General features: G+C 42.1%; 4 protein-coding genes across 4 annotated transcripts; 2 read left to right on the forward strand and 2 right to left on the reverse strand.

The window, feature by feature from the left end:
* Window positions 1-5,555: 5,555 nt before the first annotated feature.
* Window positions 5,556-6,587, forward strand: LOC110558659 (trace amine-associated receptor 3). The gene has a single exon (XM_021653708.2). It carries the CDS (start codon window positions 5,556-5,558, stop codon window positions 6,585-6,587), a length of 1,032 nt encoding a protein of 343 aa, XP_021509383.1.
* A 7,814-nt stretch (window positions 6,588-14,401) lies between these two features.
* Window positions 14,402-14,913, reverse strand: LOC110558655 (large ribosomal subunit protein eL28-like). Its single transcript, XM_060373251.1, has one exon. It carries the CDS (start codon window positions 14,875-14,877, stop codon window positions 14,464-14,466), a length of 414 nt encoding a protein of 137 aa, XP_060229234.1. The 5' UTR covers window positions 14,878-14,913; the 3' UTR covers window positions 14,402-14,463.
* Window positions 14,914-16,373: 1,460 nt separating this feature from the next.
* On the forward strand, window positions 16,374-17,416 carry LOC110558648 (trace amine-associated receptor 4-like). Its single transcript, XM_021653700.1, is given in 2 exon segments — window positions 16,374-17,016; window positions 17,019-17,416. Coding segments are annotated over 2 exon segments (1,041 nt in total).
* Window positions 17,417-24,629: 7,213 nt separating this feature from the next.
* Window positions 24,630-25,673, reverse strand: LOC110558647 (trace amine-associated receptor 4). The gene has a single exon (XM_021653699.1). The coding sequence runs from the start codon at window positions 25,671-25,673 to the stop codon at window positions 24,630-24,632; it is 1,044 nt and encodes a 347-aa protein (XP_021509374.1).
* Between the last annotated feature and the right edge of the window lie 782 nt (window positions 25,674-26,455).

Genomic DNA, 26,455 nt, shown 5'->3' on the forward strand with positions numbered 1-26,455 from the left:
ATTTGGTCTTTGCTAGTGCATCAAAGGCTGGCACTTCAAAGGAAAAGGATCAGCAAGAAAGGGTCAAGGACATGGCCAGGGCACAGAGGGAGGGGAATGAATGACAAAGTGAAATATATGTGGGTGTGAATATACATATATATATTACAATGTACAACGTGTAACAAAAACTGAATAACAAAGGCATAACACATGAAATATATGTAGGAAAATGAGGACTCTGTATAATGAAACCCATTTATGGTAATTTAAAAATGAATGATAAAAAATAATGATGAGTACCAGAACACAGAGAAGTGCAGCAATTACTTCTAATTCTTTGTTAACACAGTGGGGTGACTATTGGTTAAAACATGTATGACAAATTTTGAAATGATCTGAAAAGAATTAAATTATCCGTCCTTGAAATGGTCCATGGATAAAGTGATGGAGATGACTCCCACTCTGGTTTGATTGTATCACACTGTGTGCACATCCTGAATTAGTATTCTGTACTCCAGGAGATTGGCAAATTGCAAAAAAGTAAAAAGAGAAAAAAAGGAAGTTGCCTAAAATGTGTGTGTGTGAGAGAGAGAGTGTTTTACATGTTGGGCTTAGTTATGGTCTCCTGCAAATGCATGGAGCCTGAACAACCTACTAGTTTCTACAGCACTGGAAAAAATGGCTCCCACCTCCATCAGTAGCCACCAGCTGTCTGTATCTCTTTAGTGACATTTCTTAAGATGAAATAATCCGAAATATTCTCCTCCTCCATATCTTCTCATCTGCACCTCACTGCCAAATACTTTAGCCAAACTGGTACAAATCACTGAAGAAAAAGCAAATGCTTCCTTCCCACATTAATATTGCCTCATTCAGAGTGAACACGAAAACCTTTTACAGTTAACACAATTATTCTTGCCTTGAATATTGGCCAATATTTAGTTTAGCTTCGCTTGTCTGTGCATTTTATGTCCATGTTAGTATATGGCAGTTTTGGTACCTTCTTTTTCTAGAATGAAATCCAAATAACCAAGAAGTCAGATCTGAAATTATTTGAAAAAAAAAAAAAGAAGAAATTGAAATTTCCCAGGACACAGAAATACACAGGATATTTTAATATCCTCAAGGGAAGAAAGTTAAAAGGTGATTCCATCAGGAATCTGCAGCTAGAACTTCTCTCTGCATCCTGCATCTGTTTTCCTCAGTGTGGCCCTCTTGAGAGCAGAGACAGACCTCCAAATGCAGTGGGTTGATTCTCTGCACTGAACTTCCCAGAACTTCTTGCATCCCGCCCACCAAGCTACCTGAAGAAACTCAGTGAGGAGAAACTAGCATTCTAAGAACCAAAAGGTACTGGATCATAAAAAGAATTGGAAACATAATGACCATTTTTCATTGGGGATTAGGATGTGTTACATGTGGGTTATAACAAAAAAAGGAAGAGTTATGTTTCCCTAACTAGAAAAATAACTATTACAGTGTTACAGAGAAAGGCTTTTAAACATTTTCATCAAAGTTTGTTTGGCAGGATTTATAAGTTTTTATGTGGCATATAAGATGTTTTTACTAAGTACAAAAATTATATGAGGCATGATCTAATAATTGTAAGGTACTTCAGTAATGCTAAGATGCCTTTTCTCTTTTACTCTTTTATCTTAACAAAAAATAACAAATATTATTTAAATCACCTTCAGATGCCATATGTTATTTTAGTAATCTCCCTTACAAGCAGCATTTACCTAATATTTTCTGTTGTCCTTTGCTGTCAGAACTGCTCCCTCAACCCAAGCACACAGAATGCTCACTCGGATGCCAGGTCTCTATGATCTATGAGAGTTCTTGTCCGGTTGTACAGATAGCATGAAAGATTGTGAAGATGTGTCTTTGGGGATGGCCTGAGTTTTCACTGCCAGCCCATTTCCAGGAAATGTAAACAGTTACATGTATACATTAACTTTATTAGGATGGGCGGAGGCCATAAATAATTCTGCTGCCCAGAGAAATCAGTAATAAATTGCAGACAGAAAGGGATGAAGGAGGTCACTGGACAAAGGGCTGGGAACCCTGGAGTTTCATACTGGTTCCAGTGTGTAGTTGCACTGGCCAATTCAAGTTCTGAAGCATTTCATAGACACGGAACATTTGTGACCATGCAATGAAACAAGCATGTGTCTGGCACACTGGGGGTGATGGCTTATGTCTGTAATCCCAGTGTCTGGGAAGCTGAGGAAGGAGGGTTGCTATGGGGTCTGGTCCAGCCCTGGTTACAGACGGAGGCCCTGTCTCAAAAAGCAAAATAGAACAATATAAAAGAAAAACAATTTGGGGCAAGTAATTTTCAAATTTTCAGATATCCAAAATTGTTACTGTTACCTGAGTTTTGCTTGTATCTGGGGATGGGGGGAGGTAGGAGGAAAGGGCTTATTTATTATTTTCTAAACAGTGCTTTCCGATGTTCGTAATAATTCCAAGAAAGATTAGAGAATGCCATGAGGCAGAGTGCTTCACTAATCAGGTTTCCAAAATGTGTTGGAGCTAACGTCTTACTATTTAACTTAAGTGGCTCTTGTGCTATCGGTGGCTCTGTGTTGAGTCATCAGGGTTAGCAGATGAATGGACTATCTTACTTCTCAAGAAATGTACAGCACAGTGAAGACAGGCACAGTGCTAGAAGGAAAAGGATATTAAATTAGACTATTAAATTAGATATTAAATATTGAATTAGACTCACCACCCACTATTTTTTTTGGTTACATCAATAATCTTATAAGATTAATTCCAACTGGGAGATTAAAACAAACAAAAAACTTCCAACCCCTGCATGCCTTTCATTCCACAGCTTGAGAGGTAGAGGTAGGAAGACCTCTGAGTTCAAGGCCGAGCTGGTCTACATAGAAAGGTTCAGGAGAGTCAGGGCTACACAGAGAAACCCTGCCTTGAAAATGGTTAAATAAATACATAGACTTTCTGGAAAATAATACTGTTTGTGCTGAGTCCTAAACATTGCAGCAGAATGGCCTGGTTGCTGGACAGAAGAGAGCTGCTGAGGCATGAAGCAGATGTTTTCAGGACAGCATGATGACCACCATTAAAGGTGCAGTGTGGGGATTGGAGGGAGGAGAGCCTACACCAGAGATTTCATGAAATGGATGTTGAATATACACTTGACAGATCCACAGGGCCATAGACTGGCCTGCCTGCCAGTGAAGGTGTGTTTCCCACACTCTCCCCCTCATCCACCTAAAAAGGCAAATGCAGACCTTAGGAAGGACATGTTTCAATAGATTCCTTGCTCCCCGTCTCTTACACTTTCTAGTTAGTTTTAGTAGAACTAAAAATACTTAGCCCGCTCTTATCTGCTTTTCAAAAGAGAGCCCTAAAAAAGCATGTCCTTATCCATTGTCAGTGTACAAGAATTATTTAAGAACTGAGAGTTGCCACTGTTTTTTATTTTTGATGTTATCAGTATAAACTGCCACACATAGTTACAACATAAATTTATAGTATAAATGTTTCCTTTTTCCCCACCTTGGTTTCCAGGGCGACACTTGAATTAGTCTTCCCTACATGGGCCCTGAAATGATTTCCAAGTGACCTTTCCTGCTGCAGCCTTAAATATTCACAACAGAGAACTAACCAGAAAATATCTAGTCACAAATCCTAGTACGTCCTTATCTTTTCTAGTACATTTCATGTCATTTATACTTTGTAATAAATTCCTAGTCTATTTTATGAAATTACTCATGAAGTTACAATGTTTTTTTTTTATTAATTTATTTTACGTTCTGATAATATCTCCCTCCTCCCTTACCAACTGACCCCAGACCATCAAGTCTCTTTAGGCTGCATATTTTTCCTCTGTGGACTGTTAAGGCAGCCTTATCTGGGAGAACTGATAAGAGCAGGCAACAGAGTTCAAGTCAGAGACAGTCCCTGCTCCACTTACTAGGGACCCACTTGGACACTGAGCTGCCAATCAAATACATCTGAGCAGGGGCTCTGGGTCCTCTCCATGCAAGGTCCTTTGGTGGTGAATCAGGCTCTTCAGGTCCCCATGGACTCAGATTTGTTAGCTCTGCCAGACCTCTTGTGAGGCTCCTGTCCTCTCTGGGTCCTTCTCTTGGCAGGAAGTGAATCCTTATCTGACACCCTGTTGTTTTATCACAGCATGGTTATCAGAAATCAATACGAATCTGCTTTTTAGACAAAATTGTCTTTTAGACTGAGATTGATTTGGAGTCTTTAAAAACATAATTTACACCCAAGAATTTGTGCTTAAATATTCTTTCTTACTTGTCTGTATATTTGTTTCTGAAGCAGAGTCTCAGTTGCCCTTTGGAACTCACCTTGTGGCTCAGACAGGTCTAAGATTCTGGCAGTCTTCTTGGTCTTAGCCTCCTGGGTGTGGGAGTGAGCCACTACGCTATGCTTTGAGGTGATTTTTTTTTTTTTAGTGGATTATTATTTCAATAATATTATTTTCTGAGCGGTGGAACTAGAAACAAACAGAGAATCATAATCAGAGTAAGTTCAAGGTTAAAAGAATGGTGGTGTCTGTGTTACTCAGTAGCATGTATAAATATTTATATATTGTGATATAATTTTGGATCACGGTTTTTATTTCAAGCGCAGCTTATGTTATTTTCACTTTTAAGACAAAGGAAATTAGAGTATGAGGCTAACGTCAGTGTGAAGTCACTGTGTCTTCTACAATAATGAAGATGTCCTGCAAGTTTTCAATTGCTTTTAATCACATAATAACATCATAACTTTTGGCAAATGTATGTATCTACAGACATGTCAGCTTTTTCAGCTCCAAACCAAAACTAGGGAAATAAAATACTCCAGTGATAAACTATTAGAAAGGATTACTCATGAACTTTTTTTTTTTTTTTTTAGCACCATTCTGGTGCCTAAAATAGCTCTAGAATTTTTGCACATGAAGAATTCAAATTATGGAGCAAACACATAGGGAAAGACTTTGTAGTTTGACTTAAGACTTTTCTTAGTAAGTATTTTGAAGATGAGAGATATATAAGCTTATTGTTATTCAATAATTTCTGGGAACAAGGCTGCTCATGCTAAATATCAATAAAAATTATTGGAAACACATCATGAGTCAAGGGGGGATGGACGGGCAAGACTGAAAAAGCTCAACACAGGAAGGAATAAACAGTTGAAATTTTACAGTTTTTTCCATGCAGTAACTAACTCAGAAAATAAACACAGCAGGTATAATTTTGAAAATTTTAATGCTTTTTCTTAATGTATGAGTGCTCTATCTGCATATATGCCTGCATGCCAGAAGAGGGCATCAGATTCTTTCATAGACAGTTGTGAGCCACTTCGTGGTGGCTGGGAATTGAACTCAGGACCTTTGGAAGAGCAGCCAGTGGTCAGCGCTCCTAACCACCGAGCCATCTCGCCAGCTCCTAATTTTGAATTTTTGAACTAGTGAGACTCAGTGTGAACTTAAGGCAGATGACTTAGAACGCCACTGTCCTCCTGGCAGGGTGAAGTTCACTGTGAACACACGACTTTCTCCTGAAAAGGAATTCGAATGCTAGAACCCCATGGATCTCACATACATTCCCGAAGACATATCCAGCTGTCCTAAATTTGGGAATAAATCCTGTCCTCCCACCACTCGCTCTTTGCGGATCCGCCTGATAATGTACCTGGTTATGACGGGAGCCATGGTTATCACCATCTTTGGGAACTTAGTGATAATGATCTCCATATCGCATTTCAAACAGCTCCACTCTCCCACCAACTTCCTGATCCTCTCCATGGCAACCACGGACTTCCTGCTGGGTTTCGTCGTCATGCCTTACAGCATGGTGAGGTCCGTGGAGAGCTGCTGGTATTTCGGGGACAGCTTTTGCAAATTCCACGCGAGCTTCGACATGACGCTGAGCCTGGCCTCCATCTTCCACCTCTGCTCCATCGCCGTCGACCGCTTTTACGCGGTGTGCGACCCTTTGCATTACTCCACCACCATGACGGTGCCCACGATCAAGAGACTGCTGGCTTTCTGCTGGGCGGCGCCTGCCCTGTTTTCTTTCGGTTTAGTTCTCTCCGAGGCCAACGTCTCTGGTCTGCGGAGCTACGGGGTCCTCGTGGCTTGCTTCCATTTCTGTGCGCTAACGTTCAACAAGTTTTGGGGGACCGTACTGTTCACTGCCTGCTTCTTCACGCCGGGCTCCATCATGGTTGGGATTTATGGAAAAATTTTTCTTGTCTCCAGACGGCACGCTCGAGCCCTCGGCGACATGCCCGAGAACAGGAAGGGAGATGCGAGGAAAAAGCTGTCTAAGAAAAAGGACAGGAAAGCGGCTAAGACCCTGGGCATCGTCATGGGGGTGTTCCTAGCGTGCTGGTTGCCGTGCTTCCTCGCTGTTTTGATTGACCCGTATTTAGACTACTCCACGCCCATCGTAGTGCTTGATCTCTTGGTATGGCTCGGGTACTTCAACTCTACTTGCAACCCGCTCATCCACGGCTTTTTCTACCCGTGGTTTCGCAAAGCCCTTGAACACATAGTGTCAGGAAAAATATTTCGCTCCAATTCAGAAAATGCAAATCTCTTTCCGGAAGCACACTAAGGGGGGAAAAACACTATAAATATGAATCTAATACGGGAAGTATTCGGACCCTTACAAATGCATGGTAATGGCCCCCACTGGCTTCTATGTTCCAGTACTTGGTCCCCAGTTGGTGGAGCCGTTTTGGAACGGTTAAGGCCTTCTTGGGGGAGGAGTGTCAAGGGGTGGGTTTTGAGGTTTCAGTAGCCCAATCGTCCTCAGTTAGGGCTCTCTCTGCCTATATCTTGTGCAGCATGATGTGAGTTTTCCGATACCTGCCTCAGTGGCGTGTGTTCGTGCCTCCTGCCATGATCTGGTTACGCTGCTCATGGACTCACCCTGTGAACACAGAAGCCCCCAATAAACCGTTTCTTCTAGGGGCTGCCTTGGTCGCGGTGTCACAGCAGTAGAAAAGTCACAGCAGTAGAAAAGTGACGAAGGGAGCAGGTGGCTGCTAATGCTGGTGATCCGTGACAGTTCAGCAACTGCTGTGCTGTGAGCTGCCAAGAGATCCCCCCAACAGCTTTAACCGGTGACTCAGTGCATCCTTTGATCAAGTCTGCGTCCAGCCTGCAGGTACCTCTGACTGCTTAACAACACCAACCCCAAAACTGTGCAAAAGGAACATGAAGTGTAACGTGGAATAAACGTATACCCGTGAGTCAAAGACCGGCTTCTGCATAAAGAATTTAAAGAGCTAACGGCTTTGGATCCTGTCTAATTGTGTTTGAGGAACTCAAGGAAAGAGCCACACCATCCTGCTTTATATGACACAATTCTCCTAAATACCCTCTTTCCTGCGCTATGCGTCTCTGTCTTCCCTGACCTTCTCTATTCAGTCTAGACAGATTAAGTTAAAGCATTGTTTTCCACCTTTGTTATGCTGTGGCCTTTTGATACAGCTTCTCGTGCTGTGACCTCTAAACATAAAATTAGTTTGTTGCCACTTCATAACTGTAATTTTGCTACTGTTATGTATTGTAATGTAAATATCTGATACACAGAATATATGATATGTGAACCCCTGTGAGAAGGGAGTTTGATTCTGAAAGGGGCTACGACCCACAGATTGAGAACCACGGTAGTAACTATTCCTCCTGGCCCAGGTTTCCATAGTAGTTTACCAGTGGGATCAGCAAGTAGAAAAAGGATGAAATGAGTCCAGCTTTCCACATAGGTATCTTTTGCAACCCTGCTGAAGGCCTGGCTGTGGTTTTCAGAAAAGACCATCTGGTGTTCATACAGCCATCTGTGGAAATCCTTAATTGTGCCCTTCCTCTGACATTCTTGGCTTGCAAGAGTGCCAAACTGCTATTGGTCTTGGGTACCGGGCTGTCTCTTTCTGTCCCAGTAAACCAACGTCTATATCTGGCTTTGTAAATAGTTCCTTTGTTAAATGTTTCTTAATCTGTAGGGTGGTAGGCACTATCTGTTTGCTGTTGAACATCTCGTGAGCTGGAGCTTTGTTCCAAGGGAAAGTTTTGAAAGTCCTCCCACAGGTGTCCAGCCCTGTGCAAGCCAGACTTGGCCTCTCCCTGTGTTCTCATCCTGTGAAGCAATCGCTCACTTTGCTGCAAGTTGTCCTATCTGTGAACACCTCATCCTCCTCTCTATTGGCCATAACTGTCTTCGTTTTGAAGATCAGTTTACAGATTGAATTTTCAAGTTGTGCAAATAAAGATTCTTCAAGGTAATATTGGCCTTTAAAGTCAAGACTTCCTTTATAAAACAATATTAGAAAATGTAGCTTTACCTTAAGAATGTATTTTATATAACATCTTTATTACCTGGGAGTCATCACAAGCATGACTATAAGGGTTTTTTTTTTTATAGGACTCATAACTATAAACTTCTAAATTAAACTAAGTCTGTTTTAAATGAATAAAGATATTAAAATGGAAACTTTTCAAAAAAGTCTGATTTTTTTTTTGAAATCTAATACACCTACATCAAAAGTTCAAAAATGCCTGCAGTCTGTACACCAAAAAAAAAAAAAAAAAAAAAAAAACGCTGTCATCTTTGTGTGCTGGTTGTTCCACCATCTTCCTGAGAGGCAGACACATCTTACAGATACATAATACACAGGAATAAGCCATCATGAATGGAAATATTGCTACCACACTTAAAAATGGCTAAATATTATTTACTTGTTCTTCTTGGTTCTTTCACATAGTATCATTTCTCAGAGGCTTATCATATATCAGTAAACAAATCTGCATGATTTTTATTTTTTATTTATTATTATTATTATTTATTACAATTGATTCACTTTGTATCCTGGCTGTAGCCCTCTCCCTCATATCTTCCTGGTCTCACTCTCCCTCCCTCTTCACCCCTATGTCCCTCCCTTAGTCCACTGATAGAGAGACAGGAGCTCCACAAATCTGCATGTTTTAAGACTGTATAATGTTTTATTTTTGAAAGTCTCATATTCTATCTAACTGATTGTGGTTTCTGATCTTTTGTTGCAGCACCCCACATATATCTCCTCGAGGCATCTATCAGTCTGAGCTTTGGTAGCTTGATTTTTGAAACTTACTTTACTCTAATTCACCAATGATACTGTATTGCTGTACTTTCTGCTTCGTAATCAGATCGACTTGATCCATTTAACATCTGTATGTAATTTATATCTGTTTATTAGCTATGAGAAAAATCTTACTAAAATTTCCAATATTCAGTTTCTGGATGCCTGGTGATATGGTATCTAAGCCTTTTGGTTTGTTTTCTGAAGCTATAGTTTCACCTCATTTTTTTTCTTTTAACTTTATTACACATCTTTATCTCTTATTTCTTCCGTTCTAATTAATTTTTATTTATACTTCACCATTATGTTTTCCTAATTTTGGAGGGAAGCTCAATAGCTGAGAACAGTTTATTGCTACATAAGTGCAAAGGAAAGGCAGTATCTTTTTAAATATCAAACAGTTGTACATTAACTATGCATTATCAAAAATGCTTAGGCCAGATGTGTTTTGAAATTTTTAAATTTTAGAGTACTTACATGTACATAATAAGACATCCTGGAAGTGAGCTAGCTATAAATCTGACTATGTCATTTAAGTCTTTAATATATATATTATAGGTAATTTTGGAGAATCTTTTTAGTAAGCCTAAAATTTTAAAATTACTTTTTTTCCTCTTTCCTCCTTTCCTTTTTTTTTCTCTTTCTCTCTCTCTAGGTGTGTGTGGAGGTGTGTGCCTGGGGGTGTGGGTGGGTGGGGGCTGCGCATGCCATGCACACAGAGGAGGTCACTGGACAGCTCACGGTTGCTTCTCCTTCCACTGTGGAGAAGTCAGGAACTGAGTCCAGGTTGTCAGGCTTCCCCAGTGGGCTCTCTCAATGATCCGGGATACCCGCACCCTTCCTATGAACATATTCCTGATGTCAGGCGGGAACATTTTTCTACTTTTGGCATCATGCTTACAACCGAAGTGTTCTGGATTTCGCACTGTTTGGTATCTGGATTGTTTGATTAGAGAATCCTAACCTCTAATCACCTTTCCTTTTGCAGACTAACTTGTTTTTATTCCTACTTCTGTAAGTACTGGGACTCCAAAAGTCTTTTTTACCCTACAAAAAGCTTCAGCCCAGCAGACATTTTGTTTACTTAAAGGGAAGCCTTTGAGTTCTTCCTTGCACCAGCAATTAAAGTCATTAATAGGTGGAGGAGGGGGAGTGCCAGAGAAAGAGAGAGGGAGGAGAAAGGGGGAGAGAAAGAGACAGAGACAGTGACAGGGACAGTGACAGAGAGACAGAGCATTTAAGTCATTGTTAGATTGTAAACAGCTCTTCTGATAACATAATTTATACAAAGTAACAATCACAACAACTATTGAATAACAAGAAATCACCTCCATAGCCAGTTCTTTCCACGCTCCCAAGGAACCAGAACTAAGCCAGCCAGCAGGCTCTTTCTGAACTCTGAACCCAGGGGCCTGTTTCATGCTCCTAGGTTCTGTATCCCACCAGTGTCCTAGCTTTCCAGCCCCAGGAGGGAGACGTTTCCTGTTGTATTGTTATTGTTGTTTTGCCTTTTAGATCCTCTAATAGGCCCTAAAATATTTTGTGAGCTTAACATCTCTGAAAATATTACTTTTCCTTTCTCTTGTCATGACTGCACATTATGAAAAGTTTCCAAATTAACAAAATGAGGGATGAGAGATGGCTCACTTGTCACACAAGCCTGAAAATCTGAGTTTGCATCCCCAGAACATGAGAAAGCCATGTGGGGTTGCTCAGAAATCTTTCATGAAAAGGGAGACAGAGATAAGAAAATCTCCCTGGGCTCAAGGGTCAGCCAATCCAAGGAGACCTGTCTTGAACCAGTTGGAAGGTGAGGGTCCACACCTAAAATTATCCTCTGACCTTCACACAGGACACAGTGGCACAAGCCTGTACCTACACATGCTCACACACACACACATCTCTCTCTCTCTTTCTCTTACAATCATATAACATTGTATGTGTTCTCACATAAATTTATAAAAATAAGCCTTGTCATCTCAAGGGAGCATTAAATCAAACCTCAACATCTCTAGTGATATTATCCTTATTTACAAAAGTGTTTGAATTCATGAAAATTCCTCAGAGGAGTCAATAAAGTTAGTTTTCACTAGCTTAACTTAGATATGAAAAAATTGATTCTACTTTTGTAGAAATACTTAGGCTGAATTTTAATATATTTTTTTGGTGTTAGTGAATGATAGAAATGATCTGATATGGTGTATCTGTAAGGTTATAGGACAAAATTAAATAAAGATGATTAGGCATATGACAGATCTTATATATAAAAGAGGTTTATTAGGTAGATATGGAGAGAGAGAGAAGAGAGAACAGGGAGAGCAGGACATGATGGGGAAAGAAAGAGAGGGGGAAGAGAGAGAAAGGAAAAGAGAGAGAAGGAGAGAGGGGAGGGCATCCCAATAGAGAAAGAACCAAGAGAGAGAGACCACATGTCAGTTGTCCCTTTAAGGAGCAAGGTAACTACACCTTCCAGGTGTGGCTACCTGGCCAGCAACACATGATGAGATCATACGTTGCTAGGCAACCCAGAAGCAGGTTTTGTTCCAAAAATCCTAACAGTATCAAACTCTAATGGAGTCATGTTCCCTGCATTCATGAAGCTATTTGCATTATGGTGGGCTTGTCCTCCTGGGAACAGGTTGGGAACCAAATTCAGGGCTTCCTGTGTGCAAGGCATGTCGATACCATGGAGCTGAGCCTACAGTCTCCTCCTCCTCATCATCATCAAGCCAGTTTTTTTCCAAAGGACCTTAGTTTTGTTATATTTCCTGGCTGTCTGGCCACTTGTTGCAATCCTCCTGCCTCTACCTCCTGAATGTTACAATTATAGTTTTATTTGAAATACCCAGCTAGACAATGTTTACAAAATAAATTTCTTGGTGAAGAGTTGAACCTGTGCTGGATTTTCTGCTGCTGCCAAACTAAAGGCCCACCTACTCTACCTTCACATAGAACCATAATAGAGAATAAAATGAAATAATAAAATTATTTGAATGATAAAAATATTTAAGTTAAACAAACAAAATATAATTTTATTTAAAATAAAGCAATAAATTAAAATAAATCTTTAAAAGAAGAAATAATCTGTCATCCGGGGATCTGGTGAGACATAAGGTGAGCATTCGAAGGATTACATTTTTTTCTCCTATATCCTCTCATCTTTCTCTGCTCCTTCTTTCCCCACTTCACGTGTTCCCATTTTCCCCACCTTTGACCTCCTTCAGGACTGAGCTGAGCTGTCTCTGAGGCCACAACCTCAGGATCACAAAACTAGTTCACTTTCTGGAGCCCATTCTCTGGTGGCTTCCTGTACTTTCAACTGCTAGCCCAGTGAAGATAGTGCAAACTGCAGGATACAGGAAATGCAGCCTCGAGAGGCACATTTAATGCTTAAATACAGAGGATGGAGCAGCCTGCCAGGGGCCTCCCTCAGGACCAGGAGCCTGTGTCCTGTGAACCTGCTACAGACAGGGAAAGGAGAGAGGAGTACTGGACTGAGGGAAGACTCATGCTCACTTGCCTGGTAAGAGACTGGAACAGGAGCTGCACTTGGTTCAGGAACGTTTGCTCTAAGTTACCTACCAGGAAACTAAACCCGGTAAAATAATGGAGATTGCACCAGGAGGGGGAAAAAAACCTCAGATTGGTTTTGTTATTATTGGTCCAGCGAGGAGACACACACTGAGAATGCTGGGACAGTGAAAAAAAAAAAAAAAACCCCACTGTCATCCTAAAGAGGCAAGGAGAGGGACCCCACAGCAGATCTGGCACCCTGCCTGCTCCTTTACCTAGGGAGCTGCAGAATGAGTGAGATGTGCTGAGCTAAGAAGACATTTTTTGCAGATAGTCCCCAAAGAGGGATGTTTGAGATATCTAAGAGTTAATATAAAATGTGTGTCTGGTAAAGCTGATATGATGTGTCTTTTAGATTTTTCCATGTATTTATATCATCGAGTTCTGGAATACCACCTGTCAAATTGAGAGAAATACATATACACTGATGTACCTTATATATTTAATATCTGGGGGAAGTTAGCACATTAAGTCCTGTCCCGTTTTCACTTCCAGCTTGAAGTCATGTGGAGTTTCCTTTCTGCCTTTTAGAGACAGGGTCTGGCTATGTCGCCTAGGCTGGCCTCCAGTTTGTAGTCCTGCGTCAGCCTCCAGAATGCTGGGATTACAGGTGTGCACGCCACGGAGAGCTTGCATTTTCAGAATCAGTATCCCACGGCCCCTGTGTCTGCTTCATTAGTGTGTCAACTTCTCCCTCAAGGAGCTAACTTTGAACCAAGAAGCTGCAGTTCCTTCTCTTCCCCAGAATGATTAGAAAAATCTTCCTTCTCACTTCCTAAAGAAAGAGCCAAAAATTTCCCATGCTTTCTTGAATGATGGTGAGCAAACAGTAATTAATTTATTCCCCCTCCATTGCTCAAGTTTGAAGGAAATGTTATGAGTTAAAAAAACAAACAAACAAACAAAAACCCAAGACAATAACTTCCTATTATCAAAGACAGATGCCCTGAAGAAATTCACATTTCATTATGTTAAAAAATTGCTGTAAGTTTTTTTTTTTTTTTAATTTGAGAGAAAAATCTCCAAAGTAAAAGTGTGTGTATCTCTACCACATCAAGCTTTAAAACTGCAACCAAAATTTATCTCCATTCACTTCCCTGACACTTTCCTTACAACTAAGCACTAACTAGGCTGGCAGTCAGGCTGGTGTATGCAGTTGTTGGCCAGGAGTTCAGGAGAGGGATATAAGCATCACCTGAGCTATTCTTCCAGTATATTTTCATATACTCTGTGTTTTACCTAGCTCCTATCTCCAGCTAATGTTTAACTGTTTAACTATCATGTAACTATATTTTATTCTAGCTTGTCTCAATCTAACCTTAAATGTGTCCCCAGTACATGCACCTATGCAACAGGGATGAGAGAAGACACTTGCAATTGCTAGGAGTATTTCTTCCCGTGTTGTAAGAAAGCCAAGGCTGGTGTCTCTCACTGTTAGCTTACTTGCACAGCACGCTTGCAGACTTGGCTTGGGGTGCCAGCTCCTCTCCCAAACATATACTTTACAAACTCAGGGCAAGTTCAATTTTTCTGAATCATTAGGTGAAAATTAAAACTTTAATAAGCATACAGTGACATATTAGAGATTGTACAGTTGTGTTTGTAGAATGAAATGTTTGTAATAAGCAGTCATGGTAAATAGCTGAGTAATTCTGTGGTGATTGTTGGTTATTTTTAATGTTAGCTTTAAAGATAAGTTTATAAATGAGGTAATCAGTTGTCTAGGATTTCATTATTTATTTATTTATTTTTATGGTTGAAAAAGTCAGTGGACTCTTTATTGTTTTGGGGGTGTGCTCAGGAGCTCTTGGTGGGGCGGGTCCGTTTCCTCTTCACCACCACAGGCTTCTGGCTTCGCAGGATAGCACTGGCCCTGCGGATGGCAGCCATTCTCAGATCAGGGCGGTACTTGTTCTTTCGGATCATGTGCCTGATGCTACTGAGAGTAGCCCGAGCATTCTTGTTGATGGTGGTTCTCACATAAGAAGTGGCGGGTTTTCGCTGACCGGATCTGCGTTTCATGACCACCACGACCTCTTTGCCATCGGCCGCGGGCTCCACTCCCACAGTCTTGCGATGAATCAACCCATTGTAGCGGAAGGAATTGCGGGCCTTCAGATTATTGGGCTCGGTGCTGTATGTCTGCTTGTTCCGCTTGATCAGGAAACTGGAGCAGTTCTGAACGATCATCCATTGCAAATGGGTGGACATGTCGACGGCTCCTCACTTTACGGCGGCCGGAGACGGAAAAGGGGATTTCATTATTTTTAATCTCCTAGCTAAGGACCCAAAATGATACATAGCTAATAATCTGTGCTGTGGATCTGATCATCTGTATTGTGGGGGAACCTTTGAAATGTTTGTCATTCTGATAGTTGACTTCTTAAGTTCTCCATTTCACTTTCATTGTGGTATTAGTTGATGCAATAAAAAAGGAATATACCAACTTTAAGAATTAAATTTCTATATTTAAAGCCAATAAAATGTCCTGTAGTGTTAAGATGTCAGATCTTGCACAGACACTGGAAACAGTTATTGAGGTTTCACAGCTGATGATGGAAACATTGTTATCAGTGGTGCTAGTCTCCCTACTGTCTTCTTCTGTACATCTGCTTCAGGATGCATTGTGTGCTCCCATTCCTCAGGGGTCAATGAGCTTTAGTCTGTCCTCAGCCCAAAGTCCATTTCTCCCATCTGGCACTTGATCTCACAAATGCTTGCCATTGGCCGTCAGAAAGACTGTCCAGTGCTGACACGGAAAAAACCAAACCTGTGTCAAAGCCTGGGTGAGTCAGCCCCATTGTTTTCAGCTAATTAATGTTACAGAATGACAGGTTAAATAATATACACCTGTAGATCAACTTGGATAGCAGCATGAAATGTGGAATCTGTCTCTCTAAGTCTTTGACCACAAATCTACTTCCTGAATGCAGATGCTAAAAGAAATGAGAGCCCCTGATATTTACGGAGTCTGTTATTTCAGTCGTTTTGAGCATTATTCATGCACGATCTTGTAAACTTGGCCATGCTTCACTCTAAATTCTGCAGACTTTTCTTCCCATTGCAAAGGGAAATGCTTCTATGTGGCAGTAGCAGAGGCAGCAGCATTTGTGGCAGTTCAGAGAAACGATTGCTTTATAAAAGAAGAAGTACAGCTTCAGATTAAAATTAATCTAATTTAATATAACCATTTAATCTAATCAGCAAGTCCACTGCTCATGATCATTCTTGGTGGTTTTAAACAAGGAAATTTGAAATAGAGCTGGGCAGGAAGAATTCTTGATCAGTTTATGGAGTCAAAGCTACAAATTAACAAGATGGCATATGCTTCTGCCTGGAAGTATTGACATTTAATAACAATATCGGCCCAGATTTTTTTTTTTTCAGTTGCCTTCCTACTCAAACTGTGGCCTCAGACTAATGGTGCTGTCCTCTCTGGAGAGGTTGTGAGGATGCAAACTTGCAGCCTCCCATCTCAGAGTCAGAGTTCAAGCTTGAGAAAGACCCATAGGTGATTCATCTGCTCATGAACTTTGGGGGAAAATGTTCCTGCTCAGAAAGGACTTCCAACATGGTTCAGACTTGCAAACCACCTAAGATTCAAGGGGCAATCACCCTGCCAGAGGATTTATACTTCTTCTCTTTCTTTCACAGAAAGGAACACAGCTCTTTTGGAAAGGACTCATACTACCCACAAGGCAAAGACAATGAATGCGTCTGAGCTCTGGAACCCCCCAGAAGTACAGTTCTGCTTTGCTGGGGCAAACAATTCCTGCCCTAGGAAGGTGAGGCCCATGCTGGCTGTCTGCACCATGTACCTTGTCATGATAGGAGCAATAGTGATGACCATGCTGGGAAACATGGTTGTGATCATCTCTATTGCTTACTTCAAGCAGCTCCACTCCTCAACCAACTTCCTCATTCTCTCCATGGCCACCACAGACTTCCTGTTGAGCTGTGTGGTCATGCCCTTCAGCATGGTCAGGTCCGTTGAGTCATGCTGGTACTTCGGGGACCTCCTCTGCAGAGTGCACAGCTGCTGTGACATCATGCTCTGCACCGCCTCCATTTTCCACCTGTGCTTCATCTCAGTGGACCGCTACTATGCCGTCTGTGACCCTTTGCACTATGTCACCAAAATCACCATTCCTGTCATCGAGGGCTTTCTGTTCATTAGTTGGTCCATCCCCATCTTTTTTGCTTTTGGCTTGGTTTTCTCAGAATTAAATTTGATCGGGGCTGAGGATTTTGTTGCAGCCATTGACTGTGCAGGTTTGTGTGTGTTGATATTTAACAAGCTCAGGGGGGTGCTGGCTTCCATCATAACCCTCTTTCTGCCTGGGACGGTCATGTGGGTATTTACATACACATTTTCAGAGTTGCCCAGAAGCATGCCAGGCAGATTGGCACAGGCCCTAGGACAAAACAGGCCACCTCAGAAAGCAAAGTGAAGGCCTCATCCAAAAAGGAGAACAAGGCCACAAAGACTTTAAGCATAGTTATGGGGGTATTTGTGTTGTGCTGGCTACCCTTTTTTGTCTTGACAATCATAGACCCTTTCATTGACTTCATGACCCCTGAGGATCTGTACAATGTCTTCCTCTGGCTAGGTTACTTTAACTCCACTTTCAATCCCATCATATACGGTATGTTCTATCCTTGGTTTCGAAAGGCCCTGCGGATGATAGTCACAGGGATGATCTTCCGTTCTGACTCTTCCACCTTAAGCCTGCTTTCTGCACATCCTTAGGCAACCCCCTCCCCAATAGTCTAGATTCTTCCTAACAAAAGGGTCTCATGTGCTCTTTTCCCCAAAGGGCAGAAGGTTGTGATGCTTAGATGGGAAAAAATTTTCAGCAGACATTATGGCCTCCTGTGAAAGCAGTAAATCTAGTAGTTTTCTTATTGTTGTTGTTGCTGCTGCTTCCCCCCCTCCCGTGTGTGTGTGTGTGTGTGTGTGTGTGTGTGTGTGTTTACTAAAGCTACAGAATGGTTAATTTCTGGGCTACTGCCTAAGGCACTCATTTGAACAAACAAGAAAAGGAACAAAACCAAGTTCCTCCAAAGGCTGGTGACTCCTGAGTTACCAGGTTTAGGGATTTACTTCTTTGGCTTAGATTTAATGAGAGTGTTCTCACATAAACTTGGTAAACCAGAGGAGGAGACACAAATATTTTCTACAATCACTGACCGCCATGTAGTACATCTGAATTTATCCAAACATTTGTTGAGATCATTACTTTTCTTTTAGAGAACTGAGAATGAGCTCAAGCACATCAAAATCTGAATTACAGAAAATGAAGAGTTCCAGGAAATTTTTCCCTTTTTCTTCTGACATACATTTTTAATGTATGTTGGTACATAGGCAATCTGTGAGCACATACAATGATGGTGTGTGTGGAGGGTTGGAATATGTGTTTGTGGTGTGTGTTGCATGTATGTGTGCACTAATTGTTAACCAAGACTGAACTTAATTTACCAAATTGAGCCCTTTTCCCTACCCATACTTTTGGGTTGTTATAGTCTCCCTAAATGTCATTTCTCCATGCTTTTTTTTTTGTCTTTTCCTTCCTCCTATCTCATGCATATATTTCACTAACTTTTGGCCCTAGTCATCTCATTTTCCTATTTTGTCATTCTTGCAGTAAGATCAGAATACTTGATTAAGTAGATTCTCATTATCTGTTCACTTGGCCAGATGACATCACAGTCTGCTGTAAGATACCGTGACCCTGGGGTTCCTGGGGCTCACATCTACAAGTCTCAAGTGAGCCTTTAAGAGCACGTTTCCATCTTTGAATGTAGCCTTGGGCCAGCACTTCCACTGTCTACTTATTCCTCAGTTTTGAACACCCCTAAAATAACATTTCTAGTCCCATTTGGGATACTCCTGGGAATCTCTTGAACTGTATGTATTAAATACCGGATCTTTCAGGGTTAAGGATTTGATCATCTGAATAAAGTACCTTCAAAGGTACCGACAAGGTTCAATAAACTGCTTTATTTTCACAGAAAATACATGAAGTGAAAATTAGGCTTTGAAGTGTTTGGCCACAAGTTTATTGTCTTGTGATTGAGGTCATTTAATCCTTCAGATATCTTTTACCCTGAAATCAGGTGGCAGTATACAGAGGCTGGGGTGTTCTTTCTTTTCAAAGAGCCAAAGGAACAGGGGAGTTTCTCAGGGCTGAACCTCAGTCCAGGTCTTGAGGGCACAAGATGTCCCCTTATAGTTAATTGAAACAACAGCTAAGACTGCCTTCTTTGTTAGGTGTCCTTTCTTCTGGTAGCTCAACAAGGCACCTTTGAATATGATTGATTGAATGGGGAAAGCATTCACCCATCATGGAGTCATTCTCTCTACTGATCCTCAAAAAACAAAAACAAAACCAAAAAACAACAGAACCTGTGACAATGAAAAACTGGGGCCTGAGGCCTTCCTGCAGGCTTCCAGCATTTTTTACAAGCAAGCCAAGTAACAGGAGTTGAAGGAACGGGCAGAAGCCACGACTGAAGCCAGATTGTTCCTCATGTTAAGGAACTTTATAGTTTATGAGTGTCCAAACACACTGACTGAGCAGTCTCCAGGGCATTCTGGTACACTCCTCCTATGCCAGTGTAAGCAAAAATGAAATGTCCCATCATATGTCCCTCAATTCTTCTCTGTCTCATCCAGGTTGGACAGAGTGGCCATTGTCTGAGGACCTTGGTGATTTCCACAGATAAATGGCCCTGTACCAAAACACATTTGGGTTAATAAACATTTACCTAGCTCGTACTCTCTGCCTTGCTGCCCTGCGTGCTTATGATTGAGAGGTGATTGAAACAAGCTCCATTTTCAAGAGACCACTGCCCTAATAGGGGGAGGACCAGCTAGCCACCAGAACTGAAGAGCCATGTATATGAAAAATACACACAGAAAAGCTGTGAGGACATTGGGGGAGAAAACGTAGCCTCAACAGGATGTGGTGACGCCTGTGCACCACATACCAAGTAATGCAAGAGGGGTAGCATCTCCAGTAGAATTGGGATAAATGCCAGGAAAGGTAGCTAGGGCATCAGCGAAAGACTGTCTCATGGTCCTTGGATGAAGCAGGTTGGCACAGGCACTTCCAAACCCTGCAGAGGGGCTGCAACATGAGCCAGGATGGCGGGAAGTAGTGACTGTGTGTAGCTCATGCCTTGTATCTGTGCTCATGAATTCTATGACCAGACCAAGACCACAGGTGCTCTGTAGTCAGCAAGACAAGCTGGGTGCAGAGCAGAGGGAGTGCTGCTCGGCTGGAGCCTGCTGGTTCCTCCTCTCCAGCTTAGTACCAACTTAGAGATGGATAAGTGCAGAATGATGGCCACGGCTCCCCTTGTATTTTGAGTCTTGAGAGCATCTTGTATGTGGTCCTCTACCTTGGGATTGTGTCCAGGAAGAGATTTGGGAGGTGCCATTTCTAGCTGCAGATGCCACAGCATAGCTTGTCATGGGAAATAAAATGAGAGAAGGGAACAGTAGACTATGTCAGCATAGAGTCAGTTCGGTTGGCCAAAGAGGACAAGCTGGGCTGCGAGGGTGTGAGAAAAGGCTGGGGAAGCCTCGCATGCTAAGAAACTGAATCCATTTGGTGAGTAGGAAACACTCAAATATGAAGAAAATTCAGCTACTAAGTTTCCACATTTTTCTTTAAACCCCATTAAAATATTTAGGTTCTGTGTAGCCCAGGCTGACTCAGTGATTTTCTTTACAAAAGTAGTAAAGGAGCCCACAGAACAAGACTGGAAAACTGTGCTCCATCTTCTAACTCCACAGAAAAGTGGAAGAAGAGAACCAACTTCACGAAGCATGTGAGGGAACCACCCAGAGACTGTACCTGTCACTTCCTGTGCGCAGGAACGGATGAGCATGCTCTGTCTTGCTCTCCAGGCCTTCTTGATATCTGTCTTTTCTGTCCAAAGCCTTGGTTGTGTTATCAGCTCTTGTCTCTCATCCTGGGAAGCATCATGGCCGTGTGTGTGTGAGATGTGTGGTGGAAAAGAGTGCTTACTTCACGTCAGCTAGACAGCAGGCAAAGAGGTAGAAAGGAGGGGGCAGGACATGATATAGGCCTAATAGCTATATCTAGTGACCTGCTGTGACCTGCTGTGACCTGCTGTGACCTGCTGTGACCTGCTGACCCCAACCAAGCACCACCTCCTCCCTCTCCTTCCATCAGGCACAAATCAATGAAGAGGTTGTCTCATTTATTATTAGGTCAGAGACCTCCTGATCTAATCATAATGACTATTTTTCACTAATACAAATGCTCCGGGATTAGGATGTCTTACGTGTGGGTTATAACAGACAAGGTAGAGTTTTGTTTCCCTAACTGGAAAAATAATTATTACAGCGTTCATCTGAAAAGCTTTGCAACATTACCATCAAAAGTTGTTTGGCAGTGTTTATAAGTTTTTTGTGGCATAAAAGATGTTTTTACTACGTACAAAAATTATACGAGGCATGACCCAATAATTGTAAGGTACTTCGGTAATGCCAAGATGCATTTTTTTTCTTAACGAAAGTAACACATATTATGTAAATCCCTTCCAGATGCGGTATGTTATTTTAGCAATCTCCCTTGCAAGCAGCATTTACCTAATATTTTCTGTTGTCCTTTGCTGTCAGAACTGCTCCCTCATCCCAAGCACGCAGAATGCTCACACCGATGCCAGGTTTCTATGATCTATGAGAGTTCTTGCCCGGTTGTACAGATAGCATGAAAAGATTGTGAAGATGTGTCTTTGGGGATGGCCTGAGTTTTCACTGCCAGCCCATTTCCAGGAAATGTAAACAGGGCTGGCCTATATATTCACTTAGGGTGGGCTGAGACATACATACTTTTGCTGCCCAGATAAATCAGCAATAAATTGCAGACAGAAAGGGATGAAGGAGGTCACTGGACAAGGGGCTTTTCAGAAACCCAGAATTGTTACTGTTATCTGAGTTTTGCTTCTATACAGGGGAGAGGCAGAGGAAAGGGCTCGCTTGCTCCTTTCTAAGCAGTGTTTTCTGATGTTGGTTGCTCAACTCTAAATGGAACATCCTATCACATCTGCTCCACTGGGGTTCATGGACTATCATGGAAGGTGGGGATCAGGAGAGAGTGTAGAAGCCAGGATACTCTCTTCTGGGCATGACTTGACCATTACATTCATGAACTCACAGTCACTGAAGTTGCCCAAACCAGACATGTGTAAGACTGAGCCTGTCAATATTCCAGTATAAATGAGAGAGAGAGAGAGAGAGAGAGAGAGAAAGAGAGAGAGAGGCTCATGAGACCCAGCTGTAGATGAGGAGCTATCAGAACTAATGGCTGCCGGGAGAGAGGTAGCCAGTAATAAGTTGCCTGTGCTTCAGTATATAGCCCTATGCCCACAAGACTGCAAGAGATCCTAGTTAAACTTATTCAATCATTTTTTTAAACTATCTGAAAGAGAAGAGAAACTGTGGGGGGGGGAAGTGGGAGGGAGATAAGACAAGGAAAAGAGTAGGAAAATGGTCAAAATATATTCTATTTTATACACTAAAGTGTCAAAGAATAAATAAGAACACATTTAAAACTTGATAATATAGTACTGCTATTACCGGCCAATATGTTCATGACATTATAAGTAAAAATGATGATTAATCTTGATTTTTAATTTGATAGGGATGAGAAACACCTAGGAGATTAATAAAACACACCTGGAGTGGATTTCCAGAAGTGGTTAGGTCAAGAGTGCGCTGACCTAATAATAAATGAGACAGCCTCTTCAGTGAATTGTGCCTGATGGATTTAGTGGAAGAAGAGGGGGTAAGTGGTGCTTGGTTGGAGTCGGTAGGTCACTGGAGTGAGCCTCCAGCAGCTGTATTGTGTCCTGCCCCCTCCTTTCTACCACCATGATGCTCCCCAGCATGGACAAGAGCTGATAAAACAACCAAGGCTTTGGACAGAAAAGAGAGATATCAAGAAGGCATGGAGAGCAAGACAGAGCATGCTCATCCGTTCCTGTGCACAGGAAGTGACAGGTACAGTCTCTGGGTGGTTCCCTCATATGATTTGTGAAGTTGGTTCTCTTCTTCCATTTTTCTGTGGAGTCAGAAATGGAACACAGTTTGCCAGGCTTGTTCTGCAGGCTCGTTCTACAGGCTCCTTTACCTGGGTCATCTCATCAACCAGTTTTGTAAAGAAAACCTCTCCCGTTAAAGGAAGAATAATTGAAGTTTTAAAAGAAAGGTGACTGCATTTGTCTTAATTGTGCAGCCCTTGGTGCCACAAAACAGGAAGACTGTTTCTGGGTTTGTGCACAGGTTAAAAACTACAGGCTTAGAAAGGCAAAGGAAGTCGTCCAAGATTACTCAGGAAGAGCTAGCCAAGCTGCCTTGCATTGTCCTGCTCCATAACCCATGCCTTCCTCATCAACTTGTCCCTCACTGAAGGATGGAAGCCTTGAATGACCATCTTTCCATCTTTGCAACCAGTCCATACTCTCTGTCCACAAATTTATTCAGCTGTGTGCCACAAACCCTTTTCAGGTGAACAAGAAAGGGGAAACACATCATGGGGAAGAACAGGACAGCTGTAATGCATAAACTCATTGTGCTTTTACATAATGGAATGTAATTACTATAAGCATAAAAGACAAGTTATACAGCAGGAGGTTCAAGTCTCAATTAATCACATTGCTCTCTGAGATGGTGGAGATTAAGAATAAGCTTTCTCTCACCAGCACAGACCCCGCAGTGGCCTATAGCTCAGAGCATCAGGGTGGGAATGTAGACAATGAGATTAAGCTGTTTTCCATGAGATGGAACTCAAAATTCTCCCAAATGTAGATCACTAGAGGGATGGTCCCAGAATCCTGTCTTTTGTTTTTCTCCATAAGCAAGAGTGTTCACAGGAAGATCATTTTAGAGCCCACGTGTGGGGCAACATGGAAGCAGCTGCCACAGGTTCTGTGGGAGACCTTTCCCAACCGTGAAATGGGCCTGAGAGAGAATAATATCATATATTATCTTTCCACTGAATAACTTGTTGTTAATCTTCATTCACATGGCACCCCAGAGTGGAATCAGAACTAGCTTGTAATAGGTATATACAACTGTTGTCTCAGCACCCCAGGACGTTGAGGCAGGAGGAGGAGGACTTTTGGGTCAGCCTGGGCTACACAGAACCTAAATATTTTAATGGGGTTTAGAGAAAAAATGTGGAAATTTAGTAGTTGAATTTTCTTCCTATTTAAGTGCTTCCTACTCACCAAATGGATGTAGATTCTTAGCGTGTGGGGCTCCCCAAGGCTTGTCTCATACTGTCGCAGCTCAGTATGTCCTCATTGGCCAACTGAACTGACTCTATGCTGACATAGTCTACTGTTCCCTTCTCTCATTTTATTTCCCATGACAAGCTATGCTGTGGCATCTGCAGCTAGAAACGGCACCTTCCAAATCTCTTCCTGGACACAATCCCAAGGTAGAGGACCACGTACAAGATGCTCTCAAGACTCAAAATACAAGGGAAGCTGTGGACATCATTCTGCATTTATCCTTAAGTTGATACTATGCTGGAGAAAAATTTTGTGTCTCCTCCTCTGATGTCCCAAGTTCAAGTGAGAACACTCTCATTAAATCTAAGCCAAAGAAGTAAATCATTAAACTTCAGGAGTCATCAGCCTTTTGAGGAAGTTGATTTTGGTTGTTTTTGGTTTTATCAAATGAGTGCCTATGGTAGCAGCCCAGAAATTAAACATTCTTTAACTTTGGTACACACGCAAACACAGCTACAGCAGCAACAACAACAACAATAAGAAAAATACTAGATTTACTGCTCTCACAGGTGGCCATAATGTCTGCTGAAAATTTTTTCTCATCTAGGCATCACAACCTTCTGCCCTTTGGGGAAAAGAGCATGTGAGATCCTTTTGTTAAGAAGAATCTAGACTAATGGGGAGGGGGTTGCCTAAGGGTGTGCAGAAAGCAGGCTTAAGGTGGAAGAGTCAGAACGGAAGATCATCCCTGTGACTATCATCCGCAGGGCCTTTCGAAACCAAGGATAGAACATACCGTATATGATGGGATTGAAAGTGGAGTTAAAGTAACCTAGCCAGAGGAAGACATTGTACAGATCCTCAGGGGTCATGAAGTCAATGAAAGGGTCTATGATTGTCAAGACAAAAAAGGGTAGCCAGCACAACACAAATACCCCCATAACTATGCTTAAAGTCTTTGTGGCCTTGTTCTCCTTTTTGGATGAGGCCTTCACTTTGCTTTCTAAGGTGGCCTGTTTTGTCCTAGGGCCTGTGCCAATCTGCCTGGCATGCTTCCGGGCAACTCTGAAAATGTGTATGTAAATACCCACCATGACCGTCCCAGGCAGAAAGAAGGCTATGAAAGAAGCCAGCACCCCCCAGAGCTTGTTAAATATCAACACACACAAACCTGCACAGTCAATGGCTGCAACAAAATCCTCAGCCCCGATCAAATTTAATTCTGAGAAAACCAAGCCAAAAGCAAAAAAGATGGGGACAGACCAACTAATGAACAGAAAGCCCTCGATGACAGGAATGGTGATTTTGGTGACATAGTGCAAAGGGTCACAGACGGCATAGTAGCGGTCCACTGAGATGAAGCACAGGTGGAAAATGGAGGCGGTGCAGAGCATGATGTCACAGCAGCTGTGCACTCTGCAGAGGAGGTCCCCGAAGTACCAGCATGACTCAACGGACCTGACCATGCTGAAGGGCATGACCACACAGCTCAACAGGAAGTCTGTGGTGGCCATGGAGAGAATGAGGAAGTTGGTTGGGGAGTGGAGCTGCTTGAAGTAAGCAATAGAGATGATCACAACCATGTTTCCCAGCATGGTCATCACTATTGCTCCTATCATGACAAGGTACATGGTGCAGACAGCCAGCATGGGCCTCACCTTCCTAGGGCAGGAATTGTTTGCCCCAGCAAAGCAGAACTGTACTTCTGGGGGGTTCCAGAGCTCAGACGCATTCATTGTCTTTGCCTTGTGGGTAGTATGAGTCCTTTCCAAAAGAGCTGTGTTCCTTTCTGTGAAAGAAAGAGAAGAAGTATAAATCCTCTGGCAGGGTGATTGCCCCTTGAATCTTAGGTGGTTTGCAAGTCTGAACCATGTTGGAAGTCCTTTCTGAGCAGGAACGTTTTCCCCCAAAGTTCATGAGCAGCAGAACCTATATGGGTCCTTCTCAAGCTTGAACTCTGACTCTGAGATGGGAGGCTGCAAGTTTGCATCCTCACAACCTCGCCAGAGAGGACAGCACTAGCACTGTTAGTCTGAAGTCACACCTTGAGTAGGAAGGCAACTGAAAAAAAAAAAAAAACAAAAAACAAAAAAAACCGGAGTTGATATTGCTATTAAGCATTTATATATCCCAGGAGGATGCATAGGTCATCTTCCTAATTTGAAGCCCTGGCTCCATAAACTGATCAAGAATTCTTCCTGTCCAGCTCTATTTCAAATTTCCTCATTTAAAACCACCAAGAATGATCATGAGCACTGGACTTGCTGATTAGATTAAATGGTTAGATTAAATTAGATTAATTTTAATCTGAAGCTGTACTTCTTCTTTTATAAAGCAATCGTTTCTCTGAACTGCCACAAATGCTGCTGTGTCTGCTACTGCCACATAGAAGCATTTCCCTTTGCAATGGGAAGAAAAGTCTGCAGAATTTAGAGTGAAGCATGGCCAAGTTTACAAGATCGTGCATGAAAAATGCTCAAAACGACTGAAATGGCAGACTCTGTAAATATCAGGGGCT

This window comes from Meriones unguiculatus, chromosome 20, assembly GCF_030254825.1.
Source record: "Meriones unguiculatus strain TT.TT164.6M chromosome 20, Bangor_MerUng_6.1, whole genome shotgun sequence".
NCBI lineage: Eukaryota > Metazoa > Chordata > Mammalia > Rodentia > Muridae > Meriones > Meriones unguiculatus.

What these genes read in the sequence shown, in the direction of transcription:
- LOC110558659 (XM_021653708.2), top strand. Translation starts at nt 5,556, where the DNA reads ATGGATCTCACATACATTCCCGAAGACATATCCAGCTGTCCTAAATTT.
- LOC110558655 (XM_060373251.1), bottom strand. Translation starts at nt 14,877, where the DNA reads ATGTCCACCCATTTGCAATGGATGATCGTTCAGAACTGCTCCAGTTTC.
- LOC110558647 (XM_021653699.1), bottom strand. Translation starts at nt 25,673, where the DNA reads ATGAATGCGTCTGAGCTCTGGAACCCCCCAGAAGTACAGTTCTGCTTT.